General features: G+C 56.3%; 2 protein-coding genes and 1 long non-coding RNA gene across 9 annotated transcripts in view; 1 reads left to right on the forward strand and 2 right to left on the reverse strand.

Annotated features, from left to right (window-relative positions):
* The window catches only part of TWIST2 (twist family bHLH transcription factor 2), a 52,298-nt gene extending 33,710 nt beyond the window's left edge, over positions 1-18,588 (forward strand). Inside the window, exon 2 of the mRNA XM_027538098.1 lies at positions 17,851-18,588. The gene's annotated coding sequence lies outside the window, so the exon portion shown is untranslated. The remainder of the gene's footprint in view (positions 1-17,850) is intronic.
* On the reverse strand, positions 10,616-18,111 carry LOC113890372 (basic proline-rich protein-like). The gene is made up of 4 exons (XM_027538267.1): positions 17,839-18,111; positions 17,438-17,703; positions 13,893-14,002; positions 10,616-10,794 (listed from the first exon to the last, which is right to left on the reverse strand). The coding sequence occupies exons 1-4, from the start codon at positions 18,109-18,111 to the stop codon at positions 10,616-10,618; spliced, it is 828 nt and encodes a 275-aa protein (XP_027394068.1).
* On the reverse strand, positions 18,132-25,794 carry LOC113890232. 7 transcript variants are annotated; one of them, XR_003510461.1, is made up of 4 exons: positions 24,580-25,793; positions 21,144-21,957; positions 20,567-20,988; positions 18,132-20,390 (listed from the first exon to the last, which is right to left on the reverse strand). It is a non-coding gene; the product is annotated as an uncharacterized LOC113890232 (long non-coding RNA). The 7 variants fall into 7 exon arrangements; XR_003510462.1 differs by having other exon boundaries at positions 18,132-18,641; positions 18,963-20,988; XR_003510460.1 differs by having other exon boundaries at positions 18,132-20,988; positions 21,144-21,316; positions 21,572-21,957; positions 24,580-25,792.
* Positions 25,795-27,008: the final 1,214 nt, after the last annotated feature.

The following is a 27,008-nucleotide window of genomic DNA, read 5'->3' on the forward strand; positions in this document are numbered from 1 at the left end:
TGACATTAACCTCTGAAGCCCTGTAAATATCCCAGGTCACAGCTTTACTTAGTGTTAATTCTGTCTTCAACTCAATGATTAAAATTCTTGAAACTCAGACTGAACTATATTGTGGGGGAGGAACTGGTTTCCTTCCACATCCTTTTGGTTCACTGAAAAGCTTTCCTTTATGCTTGTCTAGTCTCCAGGACAAGGTATGAGAGAGAACCGAGTTCCCTCCCAGAATATGCTGTAGGGTTCCCGGGTCTTTGAAGCTAGATGAGTGCGGTGTGTGTGGTGACCCCTCGTCCGGCCCCGACTTCCCCTCACTCAGAAGGTCAGAGAGCTGGCTTTCAGGTTGTTTTCTGGAGCCAGGGGGATGTTGGGTGTGTGTGAGGCACCCAGGCTGCGGTTTTGTGCAGGGCTCTCGGAGGTCCCCCTGAGCTGAATGGGGCTAGCGGGCAGGGGAGGTGGGGGAGTCGAATGTCGGGTCAATGGGAGCTCTGTCTCCAGCACAGAGAAGCTTCACCAGGAAGGACATCCTGAGTGAGCTGCCCAGCTACACCTCCTGGTTGTGATGGGAGTGAAATGACCAGGGTAACAACCAGGAAGAAGCGGGGAGACATTCCAGAGCCCTGGGATACTGGATTTGGAAGTAATGAGTTAGCAGTGCCCCGTGGAGCTGTCTTCCGAGCTCAACAAGGAGCCTTCACAAAACCCTGGGGCATCAAGCAGGGACGGCTGTTCCCTCCGCCATGACGAGCCTCCTGAAGTAACGGTGGAGCTGTCACGGCAGCACAGCCGCCCCCATCCTGGGAGCCAGGTGGCCCATCTCTTGGAGGGCGAGAGGAAAGAGGAGGCGGCACCTGGGAGCCCAGTGCTCACCCTCCTCACCTCCCTTCCAGCCGCCACATCCTCGCAGTTCAACAGGCTGTGAGTCAGTGAGGCCCCGCTGAGGCGGGCTTTGCGTCGTCGTGTTACCTTGGTGTTTTGCTATTACGGCTGATCGTTGTTGTGGTGGTGGTTGTTGGTCGCCCAGTTGTGTCTGACTCTTCGCAACTCCGAGGACTGAAGCACACCAGGCTTCCCTGTCCTTCACTATCTCCATGACTTTGCTCAAACTTGTCCATTGAGTCGGTGACGCCATCCAAGCATCTCATCCTCTGTTGCCCCTTCTCTCTTTGCCTTCAGTTTTTCCCAGCATCAGGGTCTTTTCCAGTGAGTCGACTCTTCCCATCAGGTGGCCAAAGTATTGGAGCTTCAGCTTCAGCATCAGTCCTTCCAATGAATATTCAGGATTGGTCTCCTTTAGGACTGACTGGTTTGTTCTCCTTGCAGTCCAAGGGACTCTCAAGAGTCATCTCCAACACCACAGTTCAAAAGCGTCAGTTCTTCGGTGCTGAGCCTTTTTTATGGCCCAGCTCTCACATCTGTACACGACCACTGGAAAACCATGGCTGTGATGCTTAGTCGCTCAGTCGTGTCCAGCTCTTTGCGACCCCATGGACTGCAGCCCACCAGGCTCCTCAGTCCCTGGTATTCTCCAGGCGAAAAAACATAGCTTTGACTAGATGGACCTTTGTCGGCAATATCTCTGTCTTTTAATACACTGTCTAGGTTTATCATAGCTTTTCTTCCAAGAAGCAAGCATCTTTTAATTTTATGGCTGCAGTCACCATCTGCAGTGATTTTGGAGCCCAAGAAAATAAAGTCTGTCACTGTTTCCATTTTTTTTCCCATCTATTTGCCATGAAATGATGGGACCAGATGCAACAATCTTAGTTTTTTGAACGTTGAGTTTTAAGTCAGTTTTTTCACTCTCCTCTTTCACCTTCATCAAGAGGCTCTTTACTTCCTCTTTGCTTTCTGCCATGAGGGTGGTATCATTTGCATATTGGAGGTTGTTTATATTTTTCCCCGCAATCGTGATTCCAGCTTGGCTGACCTCAGTGACTATTTTCTAAAAGTTGCGTTCTTTCACACTTCATCCAGTGCCTGGCTCTCTGCACCTTTGCCCTCATAGGCCTGATTTGGGCCTGATTCTGCCACGTGTGAACCTTCAGGACTCCGAGGCCCACGTTTAGAGAAAGTTGTGTAATCAGGGACTGCCCTGTAGCTCAGATGGTAGAGAATCTGTCTGCAATGCAGGAGACCTGGGTTCAATCCCTGGATCAGGAAGAACCCCTGGAGAAGGAAACGGCAGTCCACTCAGGTATTCTTGCCTGGAGAATCCCCTGGACAGAGGAGCCCTGGTGGGCTACAGTCCGTGGGGTCACAAAGAGTTGGACACGACCGAGTGACTGACACACACACGGGGGGTGTAATCATATGATCAGATGGTCTCCCAAGTGACTGTCTGCAAATTACTGTTTGTGTTTTGGAGAACCTTTGTTTAAAACCTTGCCTTGGCCCTTGGGGTGGATTCAGTGGCACCCCCAAAGCTTGGCTGTCCCTGCTCCACTCCTCAGACCCTGTGGTCGGGCCGGGCCAGGTGACGGGCACCAGCCGGGGGGCTCCTGGCGGAAGTGGGAGCGGCGTGTCGGGTGGACATGTGCAGGAGTCAGTGTGGACAGCTTAGGGTCTGTGTGCCACCATCCCGAGTGGCTGGGGGGCTGTGTGCCCCCACAGGGCAGCTACAAGTCAGCAGAGACTCTACCAGCCTGAGTCCTGAGTGGCCGTGTGGAGTTGAGTCCAAGCCGGCCTGGAGGAGCAGGAAGACCAGACCGAGGCCCGGCGTCGCCCCAGGAAAGGCGGCGCGTGCCTGTGGCTGCAGCCTCACCACCCTCGCCGCGACCGGAGCCGCCCGGTGACGCGAGGGAAGACAATTGGACAATGCAGGGGTCGGTCTTGCTGGTGTCCTGAAGCCTCAGACGTGTTCACTGTACTTTGTGAAGTGGGTGTGTGCCTGATGCTGCTGCTGCTGCTGCGTCGCTTCAGTCGTGTCCAACTCTGTGCGACCCCACAGACGGCAGCCCACCCGTCCCTGGGGTTCTCCAGGCAAGAACACTGGAGTGGGTTGCCATTTCCTTCTCCAATGCATGACAGTGAAAAGTGAAAGTGAAGTCCCTCAGTCTTGTCCGACTCTTAGTGACCCCATGGACTGCAGCCTACCAGGCTCCTCCGTCCATGGGATTTTCCAGGCAGGAGTACTGGAGTGGGGTGCCATTGCCTTCTCTGGTGTGCCTGATAAAACTGTCTAAATGAACTCATTTCAGATTCATTTGGGAGGGCGGCTCCATTTCTAAAGAGGGCACTTTTCATTCAAGTTCTTAACAAATCATAAAACTTTTTCAGATTGTAACCATGGCTTCCTTTCTTTGTTTACCAAATGTGAGACCCCAGATTTCCTTGAAGTGACTCCTGTTAGATGTTGAAAGTGTTTTCGGTCTTTTTCTGTGCTTTCGCTAAGCATTATTCAAATTCTTGTTTCTGGTTCAAGGTGTATTCACTGATTTTCGGAATCCTGCCTCCATTTCGGGTTTTGTTAAAGCTTTCTTCAGTCTGTTAACTTCCCTCCTCTGTACGTGATGGCTGGGTAGTGTTTTATTTTAAAGTGGATTCAACCTGAATTCTTTAAAACTCCACAGAACATCTGCATCGCATCTATTTATTGACAAAGCTTGATTAAAGAGCGTCTAGAGGGGAAGGTGGATTGCTGGGTCTAAGACTCAAAGTAGAAGCTGAATTCCTTTATAAACACTGACACACACACTGCTTTCCTTATTCATGGGTCTGTCTCGGCAACAGAAATTACTGTAGGATATTAGGCTGGAGTCTGAATGGCAAATAAACGTGTTTAAAGTGGGCTGACTATGGAAGGGTGATTCCCTTTAAGGAGCAGTAGCCTTTGGTTTGTTCAGAAGCATGAGATCAGACTTTCAGAGATTGACCTACTCTGCTTTGACCCTAACTCTGCAGTCTCATCCCCTATCTCTGGGTCTTGGCACTGCTGTCTTTCTAATAAAAGTAGTTTTTTCCAGCTTGCAAACTCAGGAATACGGTTGCAATCAATGAAAGACTACAGAGGAATATTTGGTGAGTACACAGGTCTGTGTGGCACGTGGACATCTGTGATTTCCACGAGTGACTGTCAGGCTGACTCGACCAGAAAGGAAGAGATGGGAAGTGTTAGCATGAGTGATCAGAAAGGTACTTTTAAGAAGAGGGCATCCCGTGTCCTCCTTGGGCAGACTCCAGGGCGCAGAGTTGCCCCTTCTCCATCTGCTGTCCACGCCCGGCCACCCCAGGGCTCCTGGCCTCAGCGGAGGAGCCGTGGAGGCACCCTGAGCCATCACGCCCAGGGGAGTGGCTGGGTGTGATTGAAGCCGGCCCTGAATTCTTGCCAACATCTGTGCAGTGGGCCGTCAGGAGCAACGTGAGCGCATGATCTCAACCCCCAAACCATTAAGTCAGCAGCAAACTGGGGACAGAGGTGAGCCCTCTCAGAGACGAGTGTGGCGGTACGCATACGTGTTTGTATGTGATGTTGGTATATGTGTATCCGGTGCATATACACATAGGTAGGTGGACTATGGTGACATGTGTGTACACACAAATGCACATACGATCCAGGTACCGAAGGCCTGGAAGCCTCCCGGCCCTGCTCCCCGCCCCTGTCCACTCCACCTGCTGGGTCTGCAGCAGAGCCCCACACACGCTCTGTGCACCATAGACCTTTGTTATACGCGGTTGTGTGTCAGAGAAACATCTATTTGTATTTGTACCATCCAATCCGGCCACTCGAGTTGCTCAGCCCGTGCTGTACGGTCATCCCGAATCTGGGGGAGCTGGAGCATGTGACCTGAAACGGGGTTCCGTCCCTGGAATGCCAGCCGGCTCATTCATTAACACTTCCCGCAGACACAAAGTGGGCATCTGTCATATAGCAGGTGTGCACTCACCTGGGCAGATAGAAGCAGCCCGTGCTATAGATGAGAGAGAAAGGACCAGGCTGCAGGCTCACAGACCCCAGGCCCCAGCCTTGCACGACGTCCCCAGGTCAGGCCTGGTCACACCCCTGGGCAGAGGTCAGCGCCTCCCCGTCAGGGCATCCAGGGAGGGGGTTCGTTTATTTTCAAATGCTTCACTGCAACAGCCCTCAGCTTGGGAAGAGGCTCCGAAGAACCAGCTGTTCCACAAAGCCTTTAAAATAGAGGCGCCCCTGGGTCACCGCACGGCCTAGGTCAGGCTGTCCTGCTGAGGTCGGAGGGCAGAAGCGTGTGTACCCGGTGGGCACTTCTCATTCCTGTCACTTTCTGTGGAAAGACGCTGGGTAGGAAAATACAGAATAATTCAGGGTTTTCTTTTTTTCCTATTCCAAAATATTTTAAAAACACAGTCTATTCCGTAGGATTTGAGTCTTCTATAATTTATAAATGTGGGATTTCAGTCCAGGAAAATTGAATTTTTAAAAATTGAGCAATAATGAGCATATTTCTGTGTCTCCATCCTTGGCCCCAGGGGCCGAGAGCTGTCCTGGACAAGGGCGTGACCCAGAACTATCTCGTGCAAGCCAAGGCTGAGAAGGGCTCCCTCCCGGCATCGGTCCCCCAGAACCCACCCTTCCCAGACTGGACTGCTCAGCCCCGCGGTGACAGTCAGCAGCGGGCAGTTACCAGTGGCCTGGTAAGAGTCTCACACTCAGGGAAGTAATTCAGACAAAGCCTAGTACCGCATGATGGCACTTACTGTGGAATCTGAAAAAGTGATACAAATGAACTTATTTCCAAAAGAGAAGCAGACTCTTAGACCGGGAAAGCCACCTTATGGTTACCAAAGGGGAAAGTAGGGCAGGGTAAGTCAGGCGTTTGGGATTAACAGACACACGCAGACATATATTAGCATGTGTGCGTGAAACCCACAGCCCACAAGGACCCACTGTATAGCACAGGGAATTTACTCAATGTCTTGTGAGAACCTGTAATGGAAAAGAATCTGAGAAAGACTGAATATATCTGTGTATCACCGAATCACTTTGCTGGCCAACTGAAATTGCCACAGCATGGTATATCAGCAGCCACTCAGTTTAAAGAGTCCGTCGCCCACACGCACAAGCCCTTCTAGGTTGGGTGGACCTTTGTCTGTTCAGCAGACGGAAGAGCCCTTAAATTTGTGTATTGTGAAATTAGAAGTTTGAATCTCCAAATCTAATCGTTGGGAATTGGGCTCTTTGTTGGAAGGAGAGTGATGGATGACTTTGTTTTGGAGAAATTATCTAACACATTTCCCAGAGGCAGCAGCAGCTCCAGGTTCTTTGAAGATCAGCAGAGTGACCATGACTGATAGCTCAGCTGGTGAAGAATCCTCCTGCAAGGCGGGAGACCTGAGTTCAGTCCCTGGGTTGGGAAGATCCCCTGGAGAAGGGATAGGCTACCCACTCCAGTATTCTTGGGCTTCACTTGTGGCTCAGCTGGTGAAGAATCCTCCTGCAATGCGGGAGACCTGGGTTCAATCCCTGGGTTGGGAAGATCCCCTGGAGAAGGGATAGGCTACCCACTCCAGTATTCTGGCCTGGAGAATTCCATGGACGCTCAGAGTTGGACAGGATTGAGCGACTTTCACAATCTCACACACACACACACACACACGTTTCTGGAGGGCTGGGACCCCCGGCTGGTCCTCCTCAGCTGACAACAGAGCCCCCTGTTAACGCCCCGAGGGCCCCACTTCCTTGCTGCCAGGAACTCGAGTGTCTGTACAAGCCAGGGTGTTGGCTTTCCCACCAGCAGGAGGCCACGGTCATGAGCAGCATGTGGAAGTCAAGGGATAAGACAGGGTGGGAGCCATGGGCCTGGGGTCACCCTCTCGCTGCGAGGCTGGCGGGCTGCCAGGGAAGAGTGGCCAGTCCAGAACCCCCAGTTCTCAGTGTCTGCACTGCTCTGGCTCTCTGCATTTGCCCTGAGACACATAAACACCTGTCCTGCAGGCCCATCAGGTAGGTGTCTTTCGGTCAGAGTTAGTGACCACGGGGGGCAGGGGACCGGGCTCTGCAGGGGCGGCTGTCACCATGCACACCTTTCCTCTGGACCCCAGGCCTGGCCTCCACCCGGAGGGGCAGTGCTGGCTGCTCACAGCCGCCTGGCCGGTCCGGCCTGGGGTCACTCACTCACCCTGCCCTGCTTCTCTGAGCTCATCTTACCCAAATGCCTGAGGGCCTTTCGCGCTTAAGTGAGGACCCGTTCATTTCTGTCCTGTCTCTCTCTCTCTCTTTTATGGCCATGTCCAGAGGCATGCAGGATCTTAGTTCCTCAACCAGGAACTGAACCTGTGCCCCCGGCCCCTGCTGTGGAAGCGAGGTGTCTTAACCGTAGGATTACCAGGAAAATCCCTGGTCCATTTCTAAGTATGATGTTTCCCAGCAGAGATCAGTTGTATTCAGGTGGTGCTGAAGCTTGAGAACAGGAAATGGGCTCAGAGCACCCGAGTCCGGAGCTTGGGAGGCAGAAGGGGTGGGTTGGCCAAGCCCCCGGCTTCTCCCCAGCACCTGGGGTATCCCCATGCCCAGAAGGACACCCTCCTGCCAGGAGCCCCTGTGTGCTACTGGTTTGTCCACATCAATCGCCAGACTCAGGGCTCCCAGAGACGGGGCCGACTGGGGACCAGGTCACAGTAGGAGTCTTCCTGCCGCTTTCCTGGGTTTTGTTTTTTTCCTGGGTTTGCACACCTTTGCACATAATGTTTCAAACGTAGCAGGTTTTTTCTTGGTGGTTGGAAGAAAGAGTGTCCGGTAAAATACATCAAGGTGAAGCTATTTCTGTAAACCATTTTGCATTTTAAAAATTGCCTGCTCTTCTGAGATTCGTCTGGGAACTGAAGGCCTGCAGTAGTCAGGGAGAGGTCGTCATCACAGCCGACGTGTTCCTGGAAACAGTTTTCTGTCCCCCATTTTCATCATTCATGGGAAATGTTCTTTAGCGTTTTCCGGGCTGTGCTCCCCTGAAAGGGATGGGGCGGCAGCCTCTTCAAACAGCGGGGGTCTCGGTTTCCTTCCCAGCTCTGGCTCCTCTGCTCTGACCCCAGCGGTTCACACGGTGTGTTTACGTGGACGATGTGGGAACGAGAGCAGAATCGCCTGTGGAGAGCCAGGTCCTGGCACGCCCTGTTCCTTCCAACATGCAGAAGACAGCTCCCAGCCAGCCCCGCTCACCTGGGGACTCCGAGGGCCGGGTGAAAATCGTAGCTCTCTGCTGCGATGTGGTCCTCCCGCCAGGAGGGGGCACTGCTGGCCAGCTGCGCACACTTGTTCAGTCGCTCAGGCGAGTCCGACTCTTTACGACCCCATGAACTGCAGCACGCCAGGCCTGCCTGTCCATCACCAGCTCCCGGAGTCCACCCAAACTCATGTGCATTGAGTTGGTGATGCCATCCAACCATCTCATCTTCTGTTGTCCCCTTCTCTTTCCGCCTTCAGTCTTTCCCAGTATCAGGGTCTTTTCAAATGAGTAAGTTCTTCGCATCAGGTGGCCAAAGTATTGGAGCTTCAGCTTCAGCATCAGTCCTTCCAATGAATATTCAGGGCTGATTTCCTTTAGGATGGACCGGTTGGATCTCTTTGCAGTCCAAGGGACTCAAAGACTCTTCTTGAGAAGACTTCTTACAGAAGATTCAAGCTCAGCCCCACGCGTTCCCTGAACATGTGACCTTAAAGGCCCGTGTCCCCTGGTTCTGTCCCCGACAGGATGCACAGGAATGGAGAAGGCCGCCTGGTTTGGGATCCAGAGGCCTGGTTCAAATCCTGGCAAAGCAAGGTGCCCTCATCACTTCCAAGGGGAGGGTCTTGCTCCCAAGTCTGAGGCCCCTAGCCCTCTCCTGGGGCCGGAGCCGCACATCCTGCTGGCTGAACTTGACCTTCAGGGAATCCTGAGACCACCGGCTGCTCACAAGACTAGGAAACAGACCTAGTCTTGTTTCCCCACAAAGGCACCTTCTCCCCTGACCCCCGTTTAGTTCCTGGGATCATGGCCCCTCTGTAGCCCCGGCTGCCTCACCTCTGGCCGACTCTCTGCAGCTGCTGGGGTCCTCGGCCCCTTCCTCCTGGACAGCAGCAGGGGCCCAGCCGGGCTCCTTCCCCACCAGGCCTCCTTGGGGTCTCCCCACCACAATCTCCAGAAAGCCCAACTCGTCTTGCAGGGCGCTCCTCCCTATCCACTCCCTCCCCACTGCCCCGTGGGGTCCTGCCCACCTCTGACCCCCAGAGCTGCCTTTGCGTCATCCCCAGTCCTCCCCACCCTCCAGCCCACCTGTCCGTGCCTGTGTGCCCTCGCCTCCGCCCACAAGACCCTCCCCCTTCCTGCCCAAGACCAGGCTTCCTGAAGACCCAGCGCCAGCCCCTGACTCTCTGAAGAGCTCCCAAAGCCTGGAAACTTGCGCTTTGCTTCCTCTCTGCTTTCACTCTGTGCTGTTATAGGTTTACTTCTATTATAACATTTCCCGTGTGCATATGTGTTCAGTGACCTCAGTCGTGTCCAACTCTTTGCACCCCTGTGGACTGCAGCCCGCCAGGCTCCTCTGTCCATGGGATTCCCCAGGCAAGAACACTGGAGTGGTTGCCACGCCCTCCTCCATGGGATCTTCCTGACTGGGGGATCAAACCCAGGTCTCTTATGTCTCCTGCACTGGTAGGTGAGTTCTTTACCACGAGCGCCACCTGGGAAACCCCAACATTTCATATATTTTTGTATAATCATTGATATTTATATGTTTGTATTTTTAAAGTGAGGGCTTCATGGGTAGCTCAAACAGTAAAGAATCTGCCTGCGAGGCAGGAGACCTGGGTTTGATCCCCCGGTCAGGAAGATCCCCTGGAGGAGGGCATGGCAACCCACTCCAGTGTTCTTGCTGGGAGAATCCCATGGACAGAGGAGCCTGGCGGGCTACAGTCCATGGAGTCGCAGAGTCGGACACGACTGAGTGACTTTGACTGAAATAATCGAAGACCTTTCTGTACCTTTATTATACCTTCATTAGAACACACTGCAGTTTGTGATGATGTCAGTCTGTCCCCAAGTGAACTGTGAGCTGGCTGGAAGCAGGGACCAGGTGCCGCTGGCCATCACACAGCAGTGTCCACAGAACACGTAGCGTCAGAACCTCAGTTAATGTTCTCTCGAGCTGGTGCCACTGTCACGAGGACGCCTGTGCTTCCACACCCTCACTTGTCAAACATGGAAAGACATTTATTAAGTCGGTACCCCCAGGTTTGGACCCGAGTGAAGGGTGTCATGGGAATGAAGTTGGCAGTGGGGGGGGGAGGGTTTCTGACCCAGGGCTTAGCTGACCCGAGTTCTGCGGGTCATTCCACACCCGCCCCGCCCGGTGACCTGGGGTATGTCACCCCCAGGATCCTTCTGGTCACCTCTGAAATGATGCCCCTGGATGACCGCCTCTAAAGGCACTTGCTGCACCTCCAGGCTGAAAGGGGGCACCTGCAGGGTGGGTGTCTGTTCCCCTCTCTTCCATTCGGGAGTTTTATGCGGAAGCTGGATGCAGTGGCATCTGAAGAAATGCTGGTTTACTGGTTAAAGTAGTTCCAGGTCGGAAGGCCGTGTACCAGGAAGAGACTGCGCCCTCCTTGTCTGCTGACTTACTCCCTCTCTGTCTCTGAAATGTGGGAGGACCCTTGGCAGTGTCTCGTGACTCATGGAGAAGAAATGGGACGGCCTCCCTCGGAGGCAGGCTGCACGGGGTAGTGCTGAGGGTGGGTCGGCGGGGACCCAGGGCCTTCCTGCTGCAGCTCCCGGGGGAGCTGGGCTGGCCCTGCGGAGGCACAGGCTGCCGGGGTGGGCTCCACAGGGTGGGCCTCTCCAGGCCTGGATGCTGGGAAGCAGCCAGCGGGAGGGAGCTGCCGGGGCACCCAGAGGCAAGCTCGCCCCCTCCCCAGCCTGTTCTCAGGGCGATCTCCCCTTGACAGACAGGCCACTCCAGACGCAGTCAGCCTGAGTCACTGAGGCCAAGTCCAGGGAGAGGATGAGGGGGAGAGACAGAGAGAGAGAGCATACGCAGCTCCGGTTCTAAGTGGATGTGAAGTTCTCTCTGCCTGCAGGAGCAAGGCCAACAGCTCGCCTGCAGGCCCCAGAGAGCCGTAGAAGTGCCCTGGCCTCGTAAATATGGCCATTCCAGAGGGGAATCCTCTTTCTCATGGGTGGTGGATGGGCTGGGCTCAGTCGTCTGAGTCCCAGAGTTTGGAGAGAGGGGTCCTCACACCCCTTCACTCTCCCATTGACCCCAGACCCTGAGCAGGGCAGGGGCCCCAGGCAAATAGGGCCTGCAAGCTGGGGGCTTGTCTGGGAGGCTGAGAGGGGACAGAGAGCCCCTGGGGGGGCCAAGGTCGCCAGCACAGACGGGCACGGTCCCTCTGGAGCCCACAGCCTGCGCTGGGGTCGGAGTGGTGGTCCTGAGTGTCGCCCTGGGGCTGGACACACAGATCCTGGAATCTTTGTGGTCCCAGCAGAGCTGAGCAGGGTGGCCAGGGCCCGAGCTTATCTGCAGAGGAGCAGAAGCCCTTACTCCTGCCAGGAGTCTTAAGAGCTTCGAGGTGTGGTCAGGGGATCCCACCAACCCAGCCAATCCTGAGTGAGCAGGCCTGTCCAGAGGGGATGGGCCAGCCCCCGGCTCAGAAACTTGGGGTCTTAGCTCTGGCCCCGTATGCTGCCAACTGGCTGATGGCTGGGCTAAGGAGACTCACGTGGCCACGGCCTCGTCCCCGCCTCTGACAGGGGCCTGCAGAGAGAGACCAGGGTGTCCTGCCTCTTAAAGCCACTGCCTGGTTCAGGGGCCACTTGCAGCCCCTTCAAAGGTAGGGAGGACAGGGAGAGGGAGTGAGGTGCGTTCAGGGGAAGCTGCTAACAGTGCAGTGTCCTCACAGGCAGGTGCTTTTTGATTTCCATTTGCTGGAAGAGGAAGCAGGCTTTGCTTCTGTCCCTCCTTGGCCCACCATCATCGCACAGGAATGTGTCCTTAAACATCTCTGAGAACCAAGTCGCAGTTAATAGGGTCGGACCTGCAGAGAGTGGCTTCTGGGCCGCTCCTGCCCTACTAGGTGTAGGTTCTCAAGCAGTCGTGGGATTAGATCCGTGTTTTCATTTGGCATGGCCGTTTCTCTATGCTTCCGCCCCTCTGGCCTTCCAGCCAGGAGATGTGCCCAGAGGTCGCAGGGAGGAGGGGGCCCGAAAGGCAGGACGCCCCACCTCTGAGCCACCCTCGCCTGCCCAGCACCCAACAAGGACAGCTGGACCCCCGGCCTCTCCGATGGCCCAGGGGAGCCCACCCCGGTCCCGGTGGGCCTCGGCCCTGCCCCCAAAAGGGCGGTGCTGTTTACCGCCTGCCCGCTTTCCTGTTAGGGAGGCCAGATCGGAGCTTGATGCCAGGAGCCCAGGCTTCCCATTCTCTCCCGTGGAAGCAGAGCCCCTATCTCCTCTCATCCCTGGACAAACGTGTCACAGAGACGACCTTGGGGCAGGCACGTGGCCCTGGGGCTGAGCTTTGCTCTGGCCGCCCACTGACCCTGCCCATCCCAGTCTGGCCAGGAGCAGGCAAGGAGGCGTGCAGAGCCTGCTGCACCCGGGTCCCTGTGGTCTCTTAGAGGCCTTACCCAGCGGGAAGAACAGAACCCGGCCAGATCAGTGGGTGACCCTCAGACTCCCCCGGGGGCCCGTCACTGGCACCCTGCTGCCTGCCTGTTCAGGTGGGTGATCATCTAAGTACAGTCACAGCTGGACATGGGTTGGCTGCATGGCTGTGTCCACTGGGTGTCGCGGGTGGGCCCCAGGGGTCTCTGGGTCTGGAACTCTCAGGCAGGATTTCAGCGGTGGGCACAACCTCGAGGCCTGGCTGCCCACGGTGGGCCTCGCCCCCAACAGGGAGCATCACGATGCCCCAGTTCTTGCTCTCCACTCAGCCACGTGCCCCTGGCACGCCTCTGCCCATCCCAACTGCGGTCTAATCTCTGAACAGGGATACAGGTGATACAGGCTGGGCACCCCCACCCAGTTCTCCCTGCTCGAGGAGCTCTCCAAAGAGCAGCGATTTTGCCTGAGTGCAGGTGCTGAGTCCTCGGTTCAGGGCAAGGTCTGCCCTCTGCACTTCTCACAGGCTTCCGTGTGCTGGTGCCACCACGGCTGGTCTTGAGGAGAGATGCTTAGGATGCTCGGGAGTCCGAGTGCTTTATGTCAGGAGGGCACTGCAGGGAGCACGGAATGTCACACCCGGCTGGCCGACACACCTGGGCTTTCAAACCGTGGCGCTGGGGAAGACTCTTGAGAGTCTCTTGGACAGGAAGGAGATCAAACCAGTCAATCTGAAAGGAAATCAGTCCTGAATATTCATTGGAAGGACTGATGCTGAAGCAGAAACTCCAATACTTTGGCCACCTGATGCGAAGAACCAACTCATTGGAAAAGACCCTGATGCTGGGAAAGATTGAAGGTGGAAAGAGAAGGGGACGATACAGGATGAGATGGTTGGATGGGATCACCGACTCAATGGACATGAGGTTGGGTAAGCTCTGGGAGTTGGTGATGGACAGGGAGGCCTGGCATGCTGCAGTCCATGGGGTTGCAAAGAGTTGGACACGACTGAGCGACTCAACAGCACCACACCTGGCTGACTGTCTCCTCTGCTGTCAGTCTGATTTCTTCACTGGAGTCCCTTTTTCAGCAGGTATTTATTGAGCACCTACTGTATGCCAGGTGCCACACTAGACCCTAGGGACCTGGCTGGGGAAAAGATGGTGCCCAGCCCCCTCAGGATTATAAGAGCGTTGAGCACAGCGTCTTGTCTGCTTGTCTGGTTTGCAGCAGGGAGACTGTTAGGTCAGTCGTCACCGTGCCTGCGGAGACAGAGCCCAGACTGCTTTTCATCCAGATGGGAGACGTTTCCTAGCAGTGTTTCCCAGAAGTGGCATTGGAGAGGGGCACTTTCTGAGGACTTGAGTGCCCCATGTTTCTTCTCCTTCCTGGGGGTCTGCAGATTCTCGGGGAGCAGCGCTCCAGGGACACCACCCTTCTCCGTCGAACCTTTGGGGGGCCTGGGATGGTCAGTTAGCAAGTGGTGTGAGCACGGGGCCCATCACCCCAGTCCGGCCGGGTCTTCTTATGTCTGGAGGCCTGTGGGAATTTCTCTCCAGTCTTAGGATCCAGAACTTTCTGTGTGCTGTGGCTTGGTTGCCTGTCTCGTTGGGTGTCCTTTCCAGAGCTGGGTGTTCCTTCTAACCTGAAGCCCCTGGTCTTTCCTGAGCCCGGGACCCTCCCCTCTGGATCTCGTGTGTGATAGCATCCGCTCCCTCCTTTGCATGTGCCTTGTCTTTTGGCTGAGATGCTGGGAGACTCCAGGGGTCAGTCTCCAATTTAGGAATGGTTTTTCGTCAGTGTCTGTCTTGCTATTTTGCTTCTATTCTTTCCGTGATTTCCTGGAGCTCTTCCCTTGTCTCCTGTTGCTCCTTCTCTTTCAAAGCAGAGTATCCCTGTTTCATCTTCACATGCTCCCCTGGCTTCTCCCGAGATGATAATTTCCGCTTGTTTGAGGGTTTGGTCCCTGCTCATGGGGCCGTGTGTGTGCGTGCGTGCGTGCGTGAGTGTGTGCGCATGCGTGCGTGTGTGCACGTGCGTGCGTGCATGTGTGTGCGCGTGCGCGCGTGTGTGTGCCTGTGTGTGTGTGTGTGCGTGTGTGTGTGTGTGTGTGTGTTACTGAGCAAGGCCGTTTCTGATCTACGGCCCTCAGTCCCCTGTTGTGAATCGTTATTTGTTTTCCACCCGTATTGATGGCACATTTTGTTGGTTCTCTCCTTCCAAACCGCTCTTGGGAGTTGTGTTCGATGGTCAGGAGGCTGGGTCCAGGCTCGGCGAGGGGCCAGAGGGCCCTAGCTGAAGGACAGTGCCAGACAGACCCCCAGAGGCAGGAGGACCGACCTTCGCAGACTGGGTGAGACCCGCCAGGGTGGGGGTCAGCTGTCAGCTCTTCCACCACTGGGCCTATTCCTGCCCGTCTCCCGTGGCACCTCCCACCCCCACCCCAGTGTCCATGGGAGCCCAGGAGTTGAGGGTCTTTGTTTTAGGTGCAGTGAGTGGGAGGAGGGAAGAGTTGTGGCAGCAGGAGCAGCCTGGCCTCTTCCGTGGGTACCGGGGTCCATGGAGGTGAAGGGGCTTCTACTTTTTACTCGGAAGGGGCAGTGAGAGCTGGGGCAGTGCCCTGGAGGTCTGCTCTGTGACGCGGCCCACAGCCACAGCCCTGGACTTCGGAGAGCAGCTCCTGGCCTCCTGACCCCCCTTCTAGCCTTCAGTGTCCCGCTGGCAGCCTTTTTTGGCAGCTCTGACAAAAGTCAGGGTATTTTGTCCTTTTCCTTCTGGTTGCAGAGTTTTAGCTACACTTCCTGTAAAAAAGTTGCCATTGTCTAGGTTGAGCTCTAGTTGTTTATCAGCACGTTTATCCTCCCTTGATGGACTTCTCGGATCCATGCCTGGGCTTTTTAAACAACTAGCAGCATTCTTGGCACCTGAAAGGTGCTCAGTGCCTGTTGGAAAGAGGGCTGGATAGATGGATGGGTGGATGGATGGATGGGAGGAAGGGTGGATGATGGATGGTGGGTGGATGGGGGGATAGATGGAACAGAGAGTGGATGGAAGGGAGGAGAGAAGGATGATGGATGGATGGATGGTGGGTGGATGGATGGTGGATGGATGGGTGGATGGATGGTGGATGGTGGATGGATGGTGGGTGGATGGATGGTGGATGGATGGATGGATGGTGGGTGGATGGATGGATGGTGGATGGATGGTGGGTGGGTGGATGGATGGTGGATGGATGGTGGGTGAGTGGATGAATGGATGGATGGTGGGTGGATGGTGGGTGGATGGATGGTGGATGGTTGGATGAATGGATGGATGGTGTGTGGATGGTGGGTGGATGGATGGGTGGATAGAAAGAAGGAAGAAAGGAAGGGAGGGAGAGAGGGAGGAAGGAAGGGAAGAACTTGGGTGGAGGGATGGGTGGCTGGGGATCAGTGAATGAACGGAAGACCCTAGAATGAGCGCTTCCCCCTTAAGCCCACCTGTGTCTCTTTCTGGAGAACTTTCGGCGCGCCCCTCCCCGTGTCAGGCCCTCGGGACACAGATTGGAGTAAGACCCTCCGCTGCTTCTCAGTGCCCTGTGGTCTGGCCTGGGTGAGAGAGGAGGGCGCCCACCCTCTCAGTCCAGCCGCCGCCTGGCCTCTCCGCCTGCCCCGCTTCTGGACCGGGCAGACTGAGCCCGGCTGAGCTGTGCACAGGACGCACGCACAATTTCAGGTGGCCGTCCCACGCAGGAGGCAGTCGGGGCCCCAGCTGCCTCACATTTGTGGCTGAGAGTGCCGCCCACATCAGCAGACCCGGCCAGGGTCAGGGTGACATCAAGGGGGCGGGCCCGGGGGCCCTCAGCCAGGAAAACTAATGAACCTGCCGCTTGCTCCCGCCTGAGCCCTGGGCCCCACGGGCGTGCGGCGCGAACCCCGAAACCCACACTGCTCGGGGCGGCCCTGCCGTCCTGGCTTCCACGGATGATGCCGTTCCCTTGGAGGGCTGGCGAGGCTCATATATCAAAACCTGTTGTAATGACTTCCTCCCGCGGAGGAAGGCTTCCATTTAGCTTTCTCTAGCTGCCCCCCTTATTAATTATCTAATTACAACCACATTCTCCGAGAGAACAGCCTTTGACTTTCTGCCCAGGACCACTTTAAACGGCTGACATATTTGGAGTGCTCAGAACTTGGAAAAAAGGAGTGCGTGTGTGTCTCCAGGCGCTGGGGTTCAGGGAGGCAGGGTCTTCATGCTTGCAGGGGTTTGTCCAGATACAGTCAAGGGTCCCAGAGCCCCCTGAGCTACAGGGCCTCAGTGTGGAGCCCAGGCTCCAGCGGAGGGCGGGGCACATCCCTGCTGCTGCCTCCTACTGCCCAGCGGGGTCAGACCACACACACACACACACACACACACACACACACACGCACGAGTGAAGTGTGAGTCAGCCCGCCAGCCACGCCCAGGCCCCTCTTCTGGTTGAGACGCCTCACTTGACTAGTGCAAGGTGATAAGAGTGTGGGAACCCAGTGAGATACATGTGGGACCTCCCTATACATTCTTTTTGCAGCTGTCTGTGAATATATGGTTATTTCAAAAGCACAGGTTTAAGGACTGACCTGGTGGTCCACTGGTTTAGAATCCGCCTTGCAATGCAGGGGACTCAGGTTCGGTCCCTGGTCGGGCAACTAAGCCCACCCACCACCACTGCTGAGCCCGTGCACTGCAGCTAAGACCAAAGCAGAGTAAGTAAGTAAGTGCATTTTTTTAAAAGCTCAGGTTTAAACAGTCATCTCCCTCTGCCAGCCCCGACTCCACGGCTGCCCCATTGCTCTGCATCCTCACTCCCCACCCCCACCACGGCTGGCTTTGCTCTCACCGTGACCTCGCAGCCCCAACAGTCACCTCACCCTCACCTCCTTCCCTTTCCAGGGGGGGGCACTGTTTCTGTCCACGGGAGCCCGCCTGGGGCTCCTCCATGGGGCGGCAGCAGCCTGCGGGGCACCGTGTGGGACGAGGCTCTGGTGGGCGCGGGAGACAGGGCATCCGGCCCTCGGGGTCTGGGAGTGGCAGCAGAGGGTGGAGGTGGGGAGAGAGGGAGCCCTCTGGGCCGGGCCTGGGTCCCTGGGGGCAGCAGCCTGCAGGCGCCTGGTGGCCCTGACCACGGCCGCCTGTCCAGCTCCTGCCGGGAGGATGGGGCAGGCAGGTATCAGAGCAGCTCACAGCTGTCACGTCCTGTCATGGGAAGGCCACGGGGTGAAACAGCCACGCGGTCCCAGGACACAAGGGCTGCGGCGGCTTCTCAACCTCCCTGTACCTTGTCTTCCAGACTCTCTTGCGGGGCTGAGTGCAACTGGCATCGGGGAACGTCCGAGTCTGCAACTTCTGAAACCCGAACGACCTCCAGGAAGCCCCCCGCCCCATCATCTCGGCGCTCCCGCACGGCGTCCAGACAAGGGCCCAGCGGCAGCCCCCCGGACCACGCGGCCTCCGCCCCCGAGACGCCCCTGCCCAGGAAGTGGCGCTCACGGTCCGTCTCGCCGGTCCATCTCTCACGGTGCCATCCTCGCCGCTGTTTGAGAGTGTTCATAGACCCAACCTTGGGTTCTGTTTTTTTATTTTTTTTTTATTTTTTAAGGGGGCGGGGATTGATTCTGAAGATCGCTGAATTCAGGAACACATTTACAAGGATTTTGATTTTGTATTTCCCTCTAAGTGCCTTTTTTTTTTTTAGTGTATATTTTTACAAAAATAAACCAGAAATGCCTTCCTGTACATTCTGTTTCAACTGGACCAAGGCTCTTAACAAAGGAACCTCGAGCTACACTCCCCACCCCCGACCCCAGCCTCTGCATGACTGTCTCAAGTTAGCCTGGAATTCTCACCTCTCCCCTTTCTCTTCCTCCATGATTCGCTCAGCTAACCATTTTTTTTTTTTAATATTTTCTGTTTCAGTGTATATGTTGCTTATTTGTTTTATTTATTGAGATGTCTTTAACGAGCTCAGTGACTGCAGCGTGGCTGTGTATACTGCTCCCCTCCCAGGAACAATAAAGACGTCCCTGCAGCCCCCGTCTTCCGTCTCTTCTCTACACTGCAGCCTGAGCACGGCCTGAGAACCTTGGAACCGGTTGCAAAAATAACAATCGCGTCACTTTAAAGGGGACCAGCAGGGATGTGAGACGTGTTAGGCTGTGCATGACTGTAGAACTTTCTAGAACCACCAGTGCTGATGTGGTTGAGCGTGTTCAGCAGGCCCAGGTCTGGGAAAGCTGGCCTCAGCCCCTCCATGTGCCCGTCTGCTACCCCGACCCCCATCAGCCACCCATCCTATGTCCTACCCCCGCGGTCTGAGGTCATTGCCAGCCAGGGCCAGCCCTGCAGAGCCTCCCCGGGTGGAATTCCTTGCCTGCCCCAGACACGACCTCCGTGCCCACTTACGTTTACCTCCTGGTGGGTCACTGTCTGCTCTGTGTGCCTTTGGTTTCCCTGATGACGAATTCCACGGCAGCTGTCCCGCCCCCTGCAGCCCAGTCCGTGCGGCTGGGCAAAGGTGAGGGTACTATGCCTGTGAGTGCAGGTAAGGAGGGAGCCTTGGGGCAGAGGCCCCATGGAGGCCATGGTCTGCAGCCAAGAAGGAGACTGTGGCCCTGGCGGGCAGGGGGATGGTGCAGACACGCTCCACGTTGGGCAGGAAGTCCCACTCCCCACCTGCTGGCCTCCTTACTATGTCCGTGGGCATCAGTAGGAGCTGGGGTGATGCCCAGGTAAAGGGTTTCTGGCCAGGGAGCTGCAAGTCCCCTGCTCACCACCCTGAGGCTCCAGAAGCATGGCTCATGGGGGACAGCTGGTACCTGGGTCAGCTGGATGGAGCTGTCCATGGGTGAGAGGCCATGCAGACCCCGTGCCGCCTCCAGACAAGGTTCTGGAGACTGGGGTCTGGGCCAGAACATGCTGGACCCTGAACCTTCTCACCCCAGTCTTTACTCCTGTTCCCACAAGAAAGGCAGACGCTCCAGAGATGCCAGCCTGTCCTCAACTTCCATCACTTTGCTGGCTCCTAGAAGTGACCTTGGTGCGGCGCCCTGCAGCCCGAGCCCCAGGGGCCTCTGCATCCAGCAAACACAGACAGACAGCTGCACACACAAGCATGCTGCATACACACGCATGCTGCATACACACGCATGCTGCACACACACGCATGCTGCATACACACGCATGCTGCACACACACGCATGCTGCACACACGCGCATGCTGCATACACACGCATGCTGCATACACACGCATGCACCTGGACTCCTTGCCGAGGCCTTGGAAGGCAGAACTGCTGTCTTGGCAATGAAGTCCCGCCCTGTCCTGTGCTGTCCCGCAGGGTCCTTGAGGCCTTTGGAGGTCATGAAGACTGCGAAGGTCACGGTCGTTCCCCGGGGGCTGATTAGAGGCATGCCAGATCAAATCATCGGAAACTTACAGGTGGGGTGGCCACAGAGAACGTTCTTGATTTCCGAATTGCAAAGTCCACGCCCCCTCCTCCTAGAGCTGGAGGGGTATCTTTCATCCCTGCAGACTGACCAGCCCCTCGGTCTCTACTTCCGGTGACCAGGCCCTGTGAGCCTCCCACGCCCAAGCCCAAGGCAGAGGGCCTGGCCAGGGGTGACCACAGAGGGGGCAAGGAACAAGGAGTGCCCATGCAGGTGGGCACACAGGTACCCACACCGGAGAGTCAGGAGACCCCGAGGCCAAAGTTCAAGGAAAGAACCCAGTCATATCTGGGGACCCACGAAACCCACTCTTTGCCTCTGGATCCCTCCCCTGTGTGGACACATGCTCAGAGGAAGCCCACTTCTCCAGGTCCAGGCCTCCAGGTCCTGTGATGAGAATAGTGATCTCCAGTTAGCGGTTTGATGGCCACTGTCTACCTACTGTGTTGTCTGAGGGCTCACCTATCTATGTCTCCCTCCCTCTACCTAATCAGGTAGAGTTTCTTAAATTAACATTGCCATCCACAAGTTTTCCATGGAAATGTGGAAAGAGGTAGTAATACCTAGGCCATGAGAGGCATCTTTCAATAGCACAAGTGGTGTCCATCTGGGTCTCTGGAACTGACAAAGCCAAGGGGACCATTCCAGGGGGCCCTGAACACACATCACAGAAAAGGCTCTGGATAAAACTGCTACACTTCCAGGTTCCACTTAGTAACAGCTGGAGGAGGCCGTCCGTCTAGGCAGCTCGTTCTCCCGGCACCGCTTCAGGTCTCGTGCAAGGAGAACCCGCTGGACTGAACCCTCCCAACGGAAAGTAAACGTCACCATTAGCAGTTGAGCCAGGCCGCCTGGCCAACAGCAGGATCATTGACCAAAAGAGAGGCCCTCTACCTCTTAGTGAGTGTCCACTCCACTGCAGGTACGTGTCCAGCCTCTCTGGCCTCTAGTTCTGCGGTCACCTCTCCCTTCAAAGCAAAATGTCCTGCTTAGAGTGAAAAAAAAAAAAAAAAACCTGAATACAGGCACAAATCCTTCACAATCTGAGCCCCTACTTTACAATGCCCCCTTGGGCGGTGGGGAGGGGGCAGAAGCCGTGACCCCACTCCCAGCCCAGGCACACCCTATAGCCCTTCTGACCTCAGGAGTCTTTGCAAAGTTCGTCGCGGTGTGGGAGTCCCTTCCAAGGGGCAGCCAGAGGGGTGAGCAATCCGACCCTTCCCTGCTGTGTTCAGAGCTGCCGGGGAGACTCCCGGCCTCACTGAGTCCTTTCTTGGTCCCTTCAGGTCAGTTTAAATCTACAAAACTCAGGGCTTCAAAGATCAAGGTTTGATTCAAGGGAGGAAACTGCGGGATTGCAGGGGCCGTAGAAACTCAGTGTTCCCCAGAGCCCAGCACACCCAGGGAGCAGGAGGGAGGCGGCCCGCTGCAACTGCAGGTCCCTTACCACCAGACCTGAAGCCACCTTTGGATGTTTCTACACAAGATGTTTCCAGCTGGGATGTGGCGGTTTGGGCATGTCTTCTCGGGCAATGATAAAACCCAAGGGCATTTGGAGATGAGCTTACCAGAATCCTGAGACACCATATCAGAGGGGCAAGGAGGAGATGGAAGCTTTGAAGTCCCGACATCCCTGCTGTTCTAGATTTTGCTATAAAACATGTCCCCTTCGGTGGACACTTTCGCTCTTGCACGTGCATGAACAGAGCTGGCGGGTGATGAGTTTCTAGGGACTCTGACTCCTCGGTGTTGCTGGAAGAGCTGAGCTGCGACGCTCCCAGCCTTCTCTCTGGGCTGGATGTCGGATGTGTCTTGCTTCCCATGCCGTGGTCCAGCTCTGCTCACTGAGACGTTCCAGGCCGAGAGGTCTCCAGACATCATTCATGGGAAGAGAGGCTCAGAATTGGCGCCAGGTGGACTTGGGCTGGGGACTCCTCTGATAAGACTTCAGCTGCTGCATCCATGAATATGTAAAGAGAAAAGGTCAGCAGGTGTTCTGACCACGGGGGTGGCCGAGCACCCAGCCCCTCCCCGCTCCACACCTTCCAGACTCCCCCTGTCACACTCAAGGGGCAGGCTCCTCCCAGAGCACCCCTTGGTGTGGCCTGGGTGACAGTGTCCCCCCTTGAGTGGACAGGGACCAATCCTGGGTTCCTTAGTGGGCTTCCGGTGCCCAGCTGTGCTCAGCACTCACTTCTTGCTGTCTGGCGTCAGCATCAGTCTGCGTGCTTCACCCAGGTGTGTGAGTTTTTCCCGGCATCGCCACGCAACCCACATCACCTATCAGGAAGGCGGCAGATTGAGTAAGAGGCGACTGGAGCTCTGAGCGCCCAGCCTGGGGAGGTGGCTGCCGTCGGGTGGATGGACGTCCTGACCCAGGAAGTAGGGGGCTGTCTGTGCTCCCCGCAGGGTGCAGCCGGCCCAGGCCAGGGGCTGGCTGTCGGCCCTCATGCTCCAGGCTTGAGACGAGGACAGAGGAGGGCACAGAGGCCCCAACCCTCCCCGGCCTGAATAAGGTCCCCCGCCCCGAGCCCCGGAGGAGACAGCCTGCCCACCAAGCCGTGAACAGCTGGGGCCCCAGAGAGACGGGGTGGTTCTGGTTCCATTTTCTCTGGTGCCTTCTCTCTCCTCTGGTTGGTCCACAGCTGTTGTTTGCAGCGTGTGTGATACCACGTCCCCAGAGCAAGCAGACACAGTCCCCGTCGGGAACTGGTTTTGAGGTCTCAGTCTCCCCAGCTGTGAAGTGGGGATAAAACCCCACTGCTGCCTTTCTCATGGGGCTTTGTGACAACCGGCAAGGCCGTCTGTGTAAAACCGTCTCTAGCCTTGGCTCACCGTCCGTAGGTTGCCCACAGGGTCCTGGAGTGAGCAGACATGGGACACCGCCACGCTCTGCTGACCCCACGGAGTGTTTGTGTGTCTCTCCGGTTTATCTTTTAACCAGCTGATTGGCTTTGGGGCAGGGACCAAGCAGGAGGGAGGCTGGGTCTCCCTTCACACGTGCCTATTCCCACCCACTCCACGGAGAAAGTCAGGGAGAAGGTTTTCTCTGCACAACCCCAGCTCCCCACAGTTCTTTAGTTTCTGTGCGTGGTCAGAAGCTCAGCTGAGCCAGTGGGCTGGGTCCCCGGTTCTCAAACCAGCTGAGAGTGAAGTTTCAGCCGGGGAGGGGATGGGCCGGGAGAGACAGCCCGCCCCCCACATTCCCGCCCCTCCTCCACCCGCCTGGTCCCCTCAGGAGGTCATGCAGAGTGACTCGTGGGTGCTGGGGGCAGGCAGAGGCCGTGAGACCCTTGGCTTAGTCAGACATCTGAATGAGCTCAGAATAAGAGCCCTGGGAGAAGGCGCTTTGGAGGAGGGGTGCTTTCCTGGAGGAGCCCCGGCTAAGCTCAAGAAGGTCAAAGAAACCGCGGGAGAATGGCTCCAGGAACAGCGCTGTGCCCGGGAGGGCCAGGTCCTCAGGGCGGCCGGGACGGTGCCTGGCCTCAGGGCCCAGGAACGGACACGGGGGAGGTAGCCACGGGGCCGGCCGTCTCCCCCGGCTCTGAGCAGCAGGTGATTGGAGCAGGTGCTTGTGGCAGCTCCCAGAGAAGGTGCCGGCAGGGTAGGCCTCCTCTGAGCCGCCCTACCCGGTCGGGTTCCAAGCCTTGAGTTTCTAAGGGGAGCCCTTCAGCAAACGGCCCCCCTAGACGAGTGCCCCCAGTGCACGGTCCCTGCAGGGCCCATCACCTGGGAACCTGGATGCTGCAGGAAAACACCCGTGGGTCCCGGAAGAGACAGGAAGGAGGCTCCGTGAAGCCTGAGACTCCTGCTGGGGACACCCTGCTGGGGACAGTCGCCCTTCAGGGCAGAGTGCGGGGTGCAGAGAGGGGACCCGAAGATCCACCAGCTATGACAGAGGAGCAGCGTGCCTGAACGCTGATCCAACCTCGCCACAACCCCGTCCTTCCCCCCGGAGTGAGACCAGGGCACGGGCTGTGTCGTTTCCCCCTTCACAATTGTCATGATTTCAGAATTTTACAAGGTGAAAAAAAGAAAAAAAGAACCTTTTGGACATACTGGCATCATTCATCATAACCCACTGCCAAGTAGTGACCTTCACAATGACCCCTGGGAAAGAGCACCGCAGCCAGGGTGACGGGTGGGGATCCAGGGGAGCGCGAGGGGCACCCTCACGCCTGCCCACGCCGGGGGGGCCTGCGTGCATAGAAGCAGAAAGAACCAGGAGACCTGTCTCTGATTTGATGAAACATAACACAAAAAAACGACGACAGCAAATAGCCTGTTTTCCCCGTTTCCGCATCTGTGAGGCAGGGGTCCTGGAGACCAGCTGTGATCCGCAGACCTCTAGGGGACACAAATGTGGCAACACGGGAGCCTGTGTCCTGGGAAGGGCAGCCCAGACGTGTGCTCTCGCTGCGGGCTGTGGGGGGCCGTGTCGACACCCACCTTCTCAACACCCAGAGACTGGAAGAACCTCCAGGAGAGCGTCAGGAGCTGAGTCCAGCCTCCAGCATCCTGATCTCAGGACCAGGTCATGAACCCGGATCTGCGAATGGGAAGGCAGACGACTCACCTCCGCCTGACCTGCTAAAAATGCACATCCTCTCGGGGTCAAGGTATCCAAAACCTGTGCTTGATTGAGCTCTTCTCCATCTGTGGTGACATTCCGTCTGCTGCAGCCCTCAGGAGGGCGGGGACTGCATGGTACCAGGCAACGTGACCAATGAGTCATGCCAAGGCCTCAGGGAGGGGGAGGGGTGATCTGCTCGTCCTGAGACTCGTCTTCTCATGTCCTGGCCAGATACTCCATCTCCCAACAGTGTGGGGGGCTGGGGGATAAATGTTTACTCGGCACACAGAGTGTTTTTTCTCACGGATTTTTTTTTAATCAGACCCTCCATAAAACAGGATGTTGCTTCTTCGTCTTGTTACTGCTTTATTTTAGTTCCGATTTCGAAAACATCATTTGGACGCCAAGATGAACAAAACCTGGCTCTTCATGATGTTGGGAATTGACCCAACAATTCACAGATTAAAAAAAAAAAAAACAAAACGAATCACACTGGAAAGAGTTGCACATTCTGTTCATCAGAGGATCTGCTGACCCTGCAGACCCGGTTCCTCCCACTGTCCGCGTGGGGAGTTGTGAGAATTAATAAAAACCAAAATGAAAGCTCCCTGCCTGCGCCTTGGTGTCTTCTGTGTGGATAGCGCCTTCCTGCCCACAGCTCCTCTGGGCAAACGGCCATCCCTCTGTGCGGCCACCGTGGTCCCAACCCCCGTCCCCTGCCCAGGCCATCTGGAACAGGGTGCATGTTGGACCAAGTGCAGCCGGCTGCTCGGATGCCAAGGGCATGTGGCCTGGGTGGCCGTGGTCAAGAAGATGGGCCAAGCAGCATCCTCCTGGGAACTGGGATGCAGGCGGGTCTTGGTGGCAGTGGGAGCTGAGGCCATAAGCCTGCATCTCTAGAGTCACAGCTGGGATGAAGGTGCGGTGACTTCGGCCCCCAAAGAAGCCGGAGAGAGAAAGGGGCCGGACCTATGAGGGAGGAGAGAGAGCTGGCCGGCAGGGGAGCCCTGGAGAGAAGCGGGGATGACCGCCCCACCCCAGGAGCAAGTAGAGAGAGGGGCCATCTGATCCTCGATGTCCTCACCTTCCAGACCGTGTGCCCTGTGGTCCAGACGTCTCTCAGGGCCTTGCTCACTTCCTCCTGCATGCAGGATAAGTCACTTCTGTCGTGTCTGACTCTTGGCGATGCTTTGAGCCGCAGCCCGCCAGGCTCCTCCATCCATAGGAGTCTCCAGGCAAGAACCTTCCAGACCCAGGGATCAAACCTGCCTCTCTTATGTCTCCTGCATCGGCAGGGGAGAGTTCTTTACCACCTGGGAAGCCCGCATCCTCCTGACCCAGCTCTTCTACAGTCCTGTGGAGAAATAAGCTGTGTGGAACCCTGTCCTGACTGTGTGACCTCGGGGCTCAGAAATTCTCAGCCTCTGCCCCAGGGCTCCCAGCCACTTGTCCTAGACCCCTGGTCCCCTCTGGTTCGTGCTTTCAAATGCACGGGAGGGAGTTCACATTCCCTGGACCACACTCGACCCACAGGACGCGAGCTGGAGGAGAAACATTCCCCTTCTGTGGCTCGGGAGGACCGCTCTGCTCAGCAGGCCCTCGGCAGCATGGAGCCCCCGTCCACCACTCCCCCAGCACAGCCAGGCACCCTTGGCTCAGTTTCCCCTCCTCCCCGGCTTCCTTGTCCCAGGGCCCCCATCTCTCGTTCCCTGGAAACTTAATAGAATAGGCCACTTGGGCAAAAAAGTGTCGACTCAGACTCTGCTTTGCAGGGGACACCAAGTAAGGACAACCCTTCTCCAGAGGCGATGTAAGTGAACCTCTCTTCCTGGCTACACAAGCCACCATCCATAGGGTGCTTTACAAGGCAGTTTGACACTTCGACTTCCAAGAACGTGACGAACTTGGTGACTCAAACCAAATTCCTGCTGATAACCAGTGGGATGGGAAAAAAGTCTTTTAAAATCTTCTTAAAAGCAGGGAAGAGCAAACGAGATGCTGAGAAATTGAGAGCCTAAAATGGAGGCGGAAACGGGGCCCCAAGACACAGAGCGTGGCAGCGGCTTGCGGCCTGAGGGTATTTGGAGACTCAAGACGACGTGGGCTGCGTGGGTTTACGTGATGCAGAAACCTCTAAAAATGGGCAGTTGAATAAAAGAGCCTGTCTTCATGGATCTGAGACCCCCAGATGGACCCCTGCTTTCCCAGATCACACTGAGGGGCTTTAAGGTGACTTGGAGCTGAGTAGAGAGGGAGACACACCTGTGAGAAGCTGTAAACACGAGCCAACCCTGATGTGTGTGCACCTTAAATTTGTATTACTCTGTGGCCAGAACAAAATGAAAATGGAATTCTGAAAACATGTCCAAGTAACCCACAGGCGGCAGGAGAAAGATAACAGGGAAAGGAAGATCAGTGAGAACAAACAGCAG

This window comes from Bos indicus x Bos taurus, chromosome 3 (assembly GCF_003369695.1).
Source record: "Bos indicus x Bos taurus breed Angus x Brahman F1 hybrid chromosome 3, Bos_hybrid_MaternalHap_v2.0, whole genome shotgun sequence".
NCBI lineage: Eukaryota > Metazoa > Chordata > Mammalia > Artiodactyla > Bovidae > Bos > Bos indicus x Bos taurus.

Excerpts from the sequence above, each read along its gene's own strand:
- LOC113890372 (XM_027538267.1), bottom strand. The coding sequence starts at position 18,111 with ATGAACACTCTCAAACAGCGGCGAGGATGGCACCGTGAGAGATGGACC. Across the intron at positions 17,704-17,838 it reads AAGAGAGTCTGGAAGACAAG|GAGCTGGACAGGCGGCCGTG; the intron begins GTACAGGGAGGT and ends TCCTCCCGGCAG. Across the intron at positions 10,795-13,892 it reads GGCACTCAAGTCCTCAGAAA|CATCCAGGCCTGGAGAGGCC; the intron begins GTGCCCCTCTCC and ends GCTGCTTCCCAG.